At 40.7% G+C, this 10,660-nt stretch overlaps 1 protein-coding gene across 1 annotated transcript; it reads right to left on the reverse strand.

Moving 5' to 3' along the window:
- Positions 1-204: 204 nt before the first annotated feature.
- Positions 205-10,118, reverse strand: LOC124670533 (symplekin-like). The gene is made up of 27 exons (XM_047207015.1): positions 9,913-10,118; positions 9,250-9,409; positions 9,064-9,159; positions 8,865-8,979; positions 8,620-8,782; positions 8,349-8,520; positions 8,050-8,196; positions 7,420-7,878; positions 6,734-7,345; positions 6,478-6,546; positions 5,566-5,682; positions 5,243-5,488; positions 4,725-4,772; positions 4,498-4,641; positions 4,082-4,159; positions 3,932-3,994; positions 3,722-3,829; positions 3,477-3,557; positions 3,315-3,362; positions 2,874-2,948; positions 2,487-2,582; positions 2,314-2,394; positions 2,146-2,217; positions 1,404-1,448; positions 1,235-1,318; positions 732-835; positions 205-645 (listed from the first exon to the last, which is right to left on the reverse strand). The coding sequence occupies exons 1-27, from the start codon at positions 10,101-10,103 to the stop codon at positions 483-485; spliced, it is 3,837 nt and encodes a 1,278-aa protein (XP_047062971.1). The 5' UTR covers positions 10,104-10,118; the 3' UTR covers positions 205-482.
- Between the last annotated feature and the right edge of the window lie 542 nt (positions 10,119-10,660).

The following is a 10,660-nucleotide window of genomic DNA, read 5'->3' on the forward strand; positions in this document are numbered from 1 at the left end:
TGGTCTATATAAAAAGGAGAAAATTCATGTTGTGACACACTATTTTAAGCACTCAATTTTGTCTTTTTTACACACGCCACAAGACAAGTCGAATTTTGATTTTTGAAGAATCAACTTTTGTTTCAATTTTTTTGTATGATCCCATGTGCCAAAACACCACTCCCGTTATAAAGCTGTTACATTCTGTTTAGTACTCCAGCATCATCATAATAAAGGCAGCAGCCAAACAGCCATCCATCACACATGTTTACTTTGTCCAAATTCATACAAAGACACCAGTCTTGTGCTCGGACATATATGCTACAAAAATACAAATACATAACAGGGCTGGCTGGCCAACAACTCTCTCCTATGACTATATAATTTTTTATTTATAAGGTAAATGTTTTGTACAGCGCGCTGCCCAAAATCGTGCAGCAACTAAGTCATGCTTTGTCACATCCACTCTGACATGCCGTCTTCTTCAGCAGGTTAACAGATGTTCAACTTGCAGCAGATGATTCCTGGGTTACTTCAGTCGTAGTATCTGCAGCAGAGCTACTGGTTTCGGCGGCCTGGTTTTGGCTGCTTTGTGCCTGGCTGCTCTGTGCCTCAGGTGCATGTTGCTGCTGATCTTCAGCAAGACCCAAAACCACCAAGCTAGACCTGCACACAAAAAAGGCACAAGCTCTGGTCAGATCCAGCCCCATGCATTTGAAACGAGTAACAGTGCATACAGCGAAGCAACAAACCTCGGAAGAGTTGATCGCACGTTTGGCTGGCTGGCGTGCTCGACCAAGGGCGCCTTCAGTACAGGATTCTTATTCAAGGCATTTTCAAGTTGTGGAGCTGGTAACTGACAAGCCAAGTGCCATGTTATGGAAAATCTTGATACATGATGGATTTTTTATTTTTTGAATAGGAATAAATATGGAATTTGGCATAGGAATGAGAAAATAAAAGATGGACCCGCAGTCAAAGCCTTCAACTATTACCATGTTACTTTTCCTGTTTCTAGAACTATTAGATCCAAATAGTTGACTGTGGCCCTAAATATAAGCTTATGATGTAAAAAAACAATATAAGGTGGCAAGTTGTAAGAATTATCAGGTGACAACCTAAACATGCTCTCTTTTTTCCATCTATGAAGTAATATAAGCTAAAGCTCCTCCCATTCACTAAAAAGAACTACAGAGAGTTTTTTTTTTTGCATTGGAAAGAACACATAAATTCCACGAGAGAAGAGTGGCCGAACCTGCAGTAAAACACCATATGACTGAGGTTTCGTCAGGATAGCACACTTCAGGAATCCTACCCATAACTTTGGATATTTCCATATCTGCCATCACAACACAATGACTGAAGTTTCAGAAAAATGAGAAGGCACTGTAACTGAATTCCTGTTCAATATAAAAGTTAAGAACCTGCTTGCTAACAAGGCGTGACATGATCTCCATCACAAAATCCACCTGGAAGAAAATCTCACCATCAGATCATAATATCAACAAATAAAACAATTGACTTCATCATGATAACCATGCATTAATACTAATGTTCAATTTGACCAAAAACGAATAGGATTCATATTAGCACATTATCAATGATGGTCTTAACTCTCCATTCCCATCGGAGAGACGAAGGGGTAATACATAGCGCTAAGCCAACAGGTCATAAAATCAGTATCAATTATTACTCACTTCTGAAGTATGTAAGCGAAACAAATTATTGCCGTGTGTTTCGCAGTAGAATCAGGTGCCTCTGTACATACATACAGTCATGCACCAAAAATTAAGAGTGAGATGCTGTAAGTTGAACAACTGATGTTAAATTGTCATGTAGCTCAAAAAATATCATGGATGTACGGTTCCAATAAATCAGGTGCATGCAGCAAAACTGGGACTCTGAGAGGCAAGAAATGCATTCCACTATAATCAGGTGCATGCAGCAAAAGTGAGAGGAAGGGCAAGTTCCCTACACAGCATGAACTGCCTAGATTCTATAACAGCATGAACCATGCATGTCATCCTTGTCGTATCAGCAAATATCTAACGAAGTAAGACTAACACACAGATATCTACATTTCATGCTAGGAAGTCTCTCGCAAACTAGGTTACAGCATGAGTTACATGAGCCATAGCACCCAATAGAGTTACAGAAATAGCTTACCAATGCAGGAAATGCACCTATCGCTTGCATAACAGTTCGCATGAACAACAAAGGAAGGGGAATCTGTTCAACCTGTGGGAAAACAAAGAGTTTAAGCAAAGAGCCAACAGATCATCATATCATATGACAGATACAATTTATAACGTGATACTATTCAGAAATAGATACCAATTGATTTAGTGCTTTTGCCAAAACTTGCTGAGTGAATATTGTCCTTTGCTCGAAGCAGGCAGCACATGCATCTATGACCTAGAGTAAGTTAATATAAATTATCACTTCATCAGTGCATTGAATTAACTCGCCAAGTGATGTGCAATGTAACAAATGGAAAACTAACAGACCTTTTTCAGCGGTATCCCTTCTTTTTCGGGATCTATTACATGAATCGCAATCAAAATTTCTGGTGGATCAAGAGAAGGGCCATGTTGTGGTGATCCCTGCAATAGGTGGAAAGTTATTGTGCACGCGCAGGCTAGAAAAAATATCTTTAACTAAAATGAAAAGTGAAACATAACTAAGTTACTTGAGAATTAAAAGTCCAAGAGTGAGCCAGAAATAAGTCTTTCATAACAAAACCTAGACAGTTTGAAGTTTTAGATGAAGTATGCAACAGACATATCAGCCCAGATATGAACCAATACTAGTTCATTTCTAAATAACAATTAATGAGCCAACATAATTGTTTCAAATCATATCCAAGGAAGAAAAGATAGAAGAGAAAATCTAACCTGCAGGATTCGAGAAAGGGCAACTTGAAACTTATCCACAGGAAGGTTAACAATATTGGGAAACACGGACATAACCTGAGAAAAAACACAATGAAGAATAACTAACGTGAGATGAAATACAGAATACAAATGATATATCAGCAGCAATGCCTACAGAATTATATGTGGTATCTGGACTGCAATGCTTAAGTTTTTGCTCCACATGTCAGTTACTGTCAAAGTTCATAACCGCTGGTTCAGAAAAATCCAATACCCATGCTGAGCTCAATTTAAATTGAATATAATGTGAGCAGTTCAGCTACCATGCGCAGACTTATCAAGCTAGCTGCTCATTAAGTATAACCACCGTATAAATTCTAGAGCAACATTAAATACAGTAATTTGACGCGTACTGCCAGTTATTTTGTATCTTAAAAATTCTAAGAGTGCAGGAGAGAAAACCTCATCTTTTGGCAGATGAGCCATGACTGGAAAGAGAAACTCGACATCCTGCAAAATGAAGTCAATAGTTTGTAAATTAGATTATTCAGGCAGGATACAATCTGATAATATAAATGTCAGCAAGAACTTAAAGTTTAGTTCAGGTACAGAGAAATAGAGAACCTTCGTTTTTGAATAGAGGTTCTTCACGGACGAAATCAGATCTTGAGATGGCACTACTCCATCAGTGAGAGTCTGTACAACCTGCATGGCGATGTAATATCTTGGATTATACAAATGAATTCAAATGAAAGAAATTCACTGACCAAGATATATTTTCAAGCGCTCTTTCCAATACACATGAAAGAAGAACTTTGACCAGTAGAAGATAACATGGCTTAATATGCAAAGAAAAACTCAAGTTGCACCTGCATGAGGAGCTCCCGACTGTCTGCTGGCGCATCTGAGATGATCCCAAGAAGGTCAGTAGAGGATCGTATCGTGCGAATCAGAATGGGTACTTGTTTGTGAACTGCCTGGAAAACATATTATGTTATACAAAAGAGCCATGATCAATTGAATAAGAACAAACATAATATCTGATCAATTGGCATGGCAGGGAATGTTGGATGCAAGACCTGTTTGGCAGCCTGTGGTAGACTGCCGTATATTGCAAATACACGCTGGAGAAGGGAATGTTTCTGGCAGTAAGATGCAATCCGCATGCTGTTAGTACTTAGTATAATTCAGAAAACCATACGAAGGGTTGCGGAGCAATAACCAGTTACCTTGGTGCACAAAGCAAAATAGAGTGACATCAAAGTTTGAGCATCTGCCACCGAGGACAAATTTTCTAAGCTACCATCCTTCAAAAAACACGAAGTCCACCAAATCAGAAAAGGTAGACCATACTTGGATTTGAAAGGAACAGAAAAGATGAAAGCTTCGATCCTATAAGAGTACGTTCCAAGCCGATATGCAATTAAGACACCAGCATATCCTACTAAAAATACTTGCAGTTCTTTTCATTTACAGCAGTGAATTGGTTTATAATTATTTCTCTGTTTTCACCAGTTTTTCTTGACATTATTTGCTGAATTTAAAATGAAATACAAGGCAATACTATTTAAGAATGATCTAAAGCCACGGTTATTTCAAATAGCAGCAGAGGCACGTGTGAAAGAAATTAGAGCATGAACCATACCTGGTGAGCTTCAGGCGTAACCATTTCAGAAGCTGATGTAGATTCAGCCGCTGGAATCACTTCCAGGACTGAATTAAGTTTTTCATTTGCAAACTCTTCAATCCTTTTGGAAATGCTTGCCACGGGAAATAGCTTATTTGCTACCTGTTATTACGAAATGAAAAACTGAAGTGAACAAAATCACATAAGTGCACCTTTCTTACGAGCAGTAAGGATTAAGGGATTACCAAACGTATTGCCTTCATGCGGACCTCATCTAGACGATTGATTGAACTCTGTAAGAAACATGCTACTTAGTGACAATAAAAAAAACAGGGAATAACCTCAGGCAGAAAAGTTGTACTAGATCATAAAATCAAAGCACAAACGATGACCAATGTTGAAGTTTTATCAACTATCATTACATGTTCAGAATATAATCTAAAGCTCATGTCAGTGAAAGGGAAATATAACTGATCAACCACTACTCATATTTTAAGTGTTCAATCATGCTAAGAAAAACAGGTAAGACTGATTTAGTGCTTCACAATTCTATCCATACATGTGAAAACATTAAAACTAAAACTCATGGCATTTTTGCTCTCTTTTGCGCTCTACCACTGAATCAGAAGTCAAAATAGATAACTCTCACACTACAACTGACGGATGTCCCAGACAGATTATACAGTGTAACTATATAGTTAAGCAAGCATATCGTATATGCTGAAACATAGATCAATAACATATCATGGTGTCCCTAGAGCACCTGCAAAGCAATCTCCAGACATCTGTCCCGGTTTGAAGGTCTTAACATGATCAGGTTCCAGACAGCACTTAGACCTTGAGTTACCCTATCACCACTCTGAAGATCCTTGTCCTGCTTCTCATTATTTCCAGGAGAGCATAGATCCTCTAGCAGCTTTAATACACCTTCTGGTAAGTATGGTATCTCACAGAGCAGTTTGCCAAGTGATTTGTCTGAAGCCGGAAACATATCACGGAGATTTTCGGCCTAGGCAGAAAGAGAATTGGTTTAGCCATGTTATAAAGAAAAGGTAGCTTTGATACCAATGTTTTAAGGAGACATACTATTGTCAGAACAAATGATTCATAAACTGATGTTGCGGTTCTAGATGAAAGAAAGTCCACATCCTGTTCTGCCTCACGATACAATCTGTTCAGAACGCACAGTGTCAACTCGTGCCCCTGCTCAAGTAAAGATGAGTTAGATATCATTGGACGAAGCATAGTGAGTGTAACCACATTAGTAACCACAAAGCTGCACAAAACATACACTGTGGAAACATATTCATATAAAGATATAGTAATCATCTCCACCAGTCTACGTAACCTTGCTACATGAAATCACATAACACACGCATAATAGGTCAACAATACATAGATGAACAAGAATGGTGGCATGCTCATTCACTACTTCACTTATTCAACCACCGGGTCGCTGGTTTGGACCACAGATCATAGACATAGTATGAATACCAAAAAGAAAAAAGCTATTGCAAGTGATGGTGAAAAATATATTTATTTGTTTTCTTTTGCCAGTCATTGTTCTGGGGGTTTGCTTTTCCTCTATTGTAATTCCGCTGGTGTTTGTTATGTCCAATCCTCTGCGGTCAGACTGGGCATCTTGACCTAAGAAATAAGAAAAATAGGGCAATAGCATTTCCTCGTGCCAAACGAATGGCCGCTGTGTCGTGGGTCAGTTTTTCGGCTTTTTCCTAAGCAAAGGACGGATCGGAGATTGTGGAGGAAATTGAGTTTAAATTTCCAGAAACCAGCCCTTTCGAAAATCAGAAATCAAAGGGGTTGCTCCAAGGGCACACATTGTATGTAAATGCGTAGCAATATTAAACTTGGCTGGATGGTGGTTGAACCTGATACCATCCGGGGTTTTTCAGGTTAAATCGCTAACCATCCAGTTTGGTCCTAGTTCCTAAGAGAACTCTTACAGAAAACCATTTATATGATGTTGACACATCTTACCTCATTATTTACATAATCAGATAGCACATGCTTCTGGAGAAGCGCCCAAGGGTCCAACTCCAAAGGAAACTGCACCAGCAAGTAACATATCCAATAATACAGTGTAAGAGAAACTAGAGCATAACTAACAATTTAGTGTTTCTGAGGGAACCTGAGTTTGGGTATCTACATAGCCAAATAACGCTCCATACAAAGAACCGTTAACCAAAGTTCAATCCAAATAATGATACTTGACAGGAGGAATGGTGATCAATACCTCAACACCCAAGTGAGAAAGCAATGGAAGCCGAGCTTTTGAACCACCAGATTCTTCCTGCTTATCTCTCGCAAGAATGCGCAGGAACGCTTCTTTTTGAAGGAGATCTTTAGCCTCATCAGTTAGATCGACATTAGTCACAACCAACTTTGGAAGAACATGCTGTGAAGTTAGGGCATTCATAGATGAAAACTGTGACTGGCTTCCTTCAATAGTAGAAGAACTTGGACTGCGAGTTTCGAAAGATTGAGCCAAACTGACACCAACTGAAGAATTGTCAGCAGGCAATGAACTCATAAAACTGCCAGAATGTTCTTGGGTTCCCTGAGGTTCTGTAGAAGCATGGGAAGTTTCTGATGATTCTTGAACCTCAATCGATAACTCAGCAGCATCTGCACTGGGTACTTTAACCTCTACTGTTTCTATATCTAATGAAACAGCTGAACTGTTAAATGGAACTTCTGAACTGTTACTGTTCTCTTCCTTCGGTATTTTTAATGTGGTAAGAACAGGAGAACTGACAAGAACTGGTGTGGTGTCACCAGCAGCAGATGTCACTGGAGCAGATTCCTCAGGTGGAGGCACTTCATCTTGATTAGTTTCGCCTATTGCCTGGAATAGAACATTCAATACACACCAAAAAAAGAAATCTAACAAAATAAGCAGGGACAAGTAAGAGAAACTACCTTCCATAGGGACTCTAACAGAGGAAAGCGACCTGAAGGAAGCTTCAAACTCGGAGCAATAGAGGACTGGATACTTGAAGGAGGTTGTTGTTGATCTACAGGATGAGAAACTGGCAAGTGTTGCATGTTAACCATTACCACCTCCGCTAATAAGTCAGCAGCGATACTAGATGACAGGATTTGTAGTGATACAGCAGCTCTGTCGCCTTGCGCAGCTAATGGGGCAAACATACTAATTAATTGATATACAGCTTCAGAGTTCCCAGTTCTTGCAGGGACATGCTGATTAGATGATGAACCAACAGAGGCTGCCTCCATATTTCTCTTATTTGTTTCCTCGCTATGTTCTTGAGCATCATGTGACTGTCTGGCTCTTTTACTAGAATGACCATCATCTTCTAGAATATTATTCATGTCATCAGCCAGATTTCGTTTGTTACTGTTGTCAGTGCTCGTCTCCTGTCAAGGAAATATATTTGTTTCAAAACACTTTAGATTGGACTAATACTTGGGAGGAAGAACAGTTAGGAATGTTGGAAATTTTCCTACTTTCACTCCGTTTCTTCAATTGTTGTACTTTAAAAAGAAGGGTGCAGAAGAGAGATGAAACTTGGATATGGAGGTACATACTGTCAGAGGCAATGATTCGGCCTTGTTTGAAGTGTCCCCAATACTCCTAGCAGCATTTGCGGTATGTTCTGTCGAATCGTTTGCAGTATGATCTACTGAATCCCCCTGGTTTATAATATTTTGAGCTTCTAACAAGCGAGCCCGCCACTGCAAAATGATAACCTCAAATTAGTAAGAATACACCTGGAGCAGAGACTGAAAACATATGCGCAATTGACCCATGTCAGATTAACCACTAAGAAAAAACAAAACATCAAGTTAAGTTCCTTGACAAAACCGCAAAAGGCTAAAAGAAATACCGGCTCAGCACTTGAATGTGTACATTTCAGGCATGCATCAATGGCACTCTTCAAAGCATGGAATGTGCCTGGAACTTGCGTTTTAATAATGGTATTTGCTGGGTCCAAAGAAAGTAAAACTGGAAGTATGCGCCCATAAAAGGAAGGCCTTCTTTGAGCAATAGCTGAGAGACTGGGGGAAGTTTATGTTAGAAGGTGGCATGTGTTCCAAAGATGATACAAACTTCCCTACACAGAAAAATATAATGAAATGAAAATGGACGAGGCTAACCTGCTAACAAAGACAATGATCATCGAAGTGCTGAGTGATCTTATCTTAGGAGGCTTAAGTTGTTCTAGCAACAGTCCAAGGCTCTGGCTGGCTTCCATGGCTAGATCGCCAACATTGAGTAAAGGATGACCTCCCCTTAACCATGCTATATTGAATCCCATATCTATCAAGGAATGACAGATGATCATGCCATAAATCAAACGAAAAAGCAGTTAATTTTGTATAAAGCACAACATATGTTCTACCTTCTGTAGCTTGGTTTGGTGGATCTGATGTGATATCAGGATCCGGGGTGTGCATGAGAACTGTTTTCTGAACAAACTTAACAGCCAGCAACCGGACTCCTTCATTGCTAGTAGGCTGACACGGAGATACCACAGATGTAAGAAACTGTAAGCTGGGAGGATGCAGTTAACTGGTTGCAGAACAAGGACATTAACTTACCTGAAATGCCATGAGCGACACCGCTGATTTAAGCTTGAGCATCCATTCCCACGACACTTTGAGTGAATCATCAATCCCACCGCTCGAGAACAAACCCTGGATTCAGAACCAGCAGATAGCAACATGAGCCAACGTCTACATACACACAGAGGCAACTCAAAGAGGTGCTGCTATCAGTAGTATTACCTGGATAACTAGCTGTTGCAGTACTTTGGCAAACAAGTCTGTTCCTGTTTTAACAGCCTGCCTCGCAACCGCAGGCGTCTCATCATTCAGAAGATCCAGCAGAGAGGGCATCACGTCGGGTATATACGCCGTGTGCTTCGACCCAACCTCACCAATCATCCTATGTCAGGGTCCAGTTGAAACGCAAATGGAGTCAAAATACTAGCCAATGTCATTATGCTGTTTTTAACATATCACATAATAATATCGTAATAGAATCAATTTCCATTGCCCGTAGAAGGCTATCGCATATTTTCTTTTGCTAACTCTGCACCTTCAGCGAACGCTCACTCGTGTACATAACAAAACGTGTGATACTGGCACTAGTGATCACCTACAGCACATCTATAGTAGCTGGTTTAGCAACTGCTATCTTCCATGTCAGCACACAAAAACATAGCACCCAGACTGAGTCATTGTCTATGGTGTCAATTCGTTTAAGCTTTTTGTTTTAATATTTGGTACGAGCTCAATTTGCAGACCGAATTGACACGAAGGTTAAGTGACAGACGAAACCGACTAGTGAAACTGAGACACTGAAGCGCAGCAATCGAACGACTTAACCACCAAATGGGGCAAGGTCCAAACGGCGAACCGAGCAAAAGCGGGAGCAGGAGCACTCACTCGGCAACGAGCTTGCGCACGGGGCCGGCCTCGTCGGCGCGGAGGTCGGCGAGGCGGGGGACGAGCTCGTGGAGAGGCGCCCGGCGGAGCTCGCGCACCTGCCGCAGGCGCAGCCCCATATCTCCAGCGGAGGTAGCATCCGGCTGGGGCAGGCCGTGCGGGGGGAAGGCCGGCGGGAGGGCGACCGCCATCGGACGGAGACGGACGGAACCCTAGCTCCGGCGATCCCCGACGACGCGCGTCCGTCCTGGAGTGGTCTCTCCCCCTCCTAAAACCTTTTTTCTCTTTCTGGATTAATTAATGGTTCGGTCGGCCCTTTGTGGCCTTAACGATCCAGGCTAGTGCATAGTTGGGCCTGGGCTCCATGGGCCGAACGCAAAAGGCATTGGACTCCGTTGCATCATTTTTTTTATTGAGCTTTCCGTTGCATCATTTTTGACCGTGACTAGCGACGCTCACCGGATAGAGATTTGGTGCACCAGTGATCTCTTTATTTAAAAAAAACGAAAATTATTATTTCTAAGTTTCAAAATATTCTGAAGAAAAATTATGATGTACTAGCAAGTAATGTATCTCACAAACGAGCCAATTTTCAATTGGAAACAATGTGTACTTTGGGCTGCACAAAAATAGCAAAAGTGTAGATCTGAGTATAGTGATTTCAAATCGCTAAAAATATTTTGTTATTTTTGTGTAGCTCAGAGTACAAAATATTTTAGATTGCGATTTTGCATGTTAGTGAGATATA

This window comes from Lolium rigidum, chromosome 7, assembly GCF_022539505.1.
Source record: "Lolium rigidum isolate FL_2022 chromosome 7, APGP_CSIRO_Lrig_0.1, whole genome shotgun sequence".
NCBI classification, from domain to species: Eukaryota; Viridiplantae; Streptophyta; class Magnoliopsida; order Poales; family Poaceae; genus Lolium; species Lolium rigidum.

Coding starts and splice junctions, on each gene's coding strand:
- LOC124670533 (XM_047207015.1), bottom strand. CDS start 10,103: ATGGCGGTCGCCCTCCCGCCGGCCTTCCCCCCGCACGGCCTGCCCCAG. Junction 9,160..9,249: donor TGCAACAGCTAGTTATCCAG/GTAATACTACTG, acceptor TTCTGAATCCAG/GGTTTGTTCTCGAGCGGTGG. Junction 8,521..8,619: donor ATCATTGTCTTTGTTAGCAG/GTTAGCCTCGTC, acceptor AACTTCCCCCAG/TCTCTCAGCTATTGCTCAAA.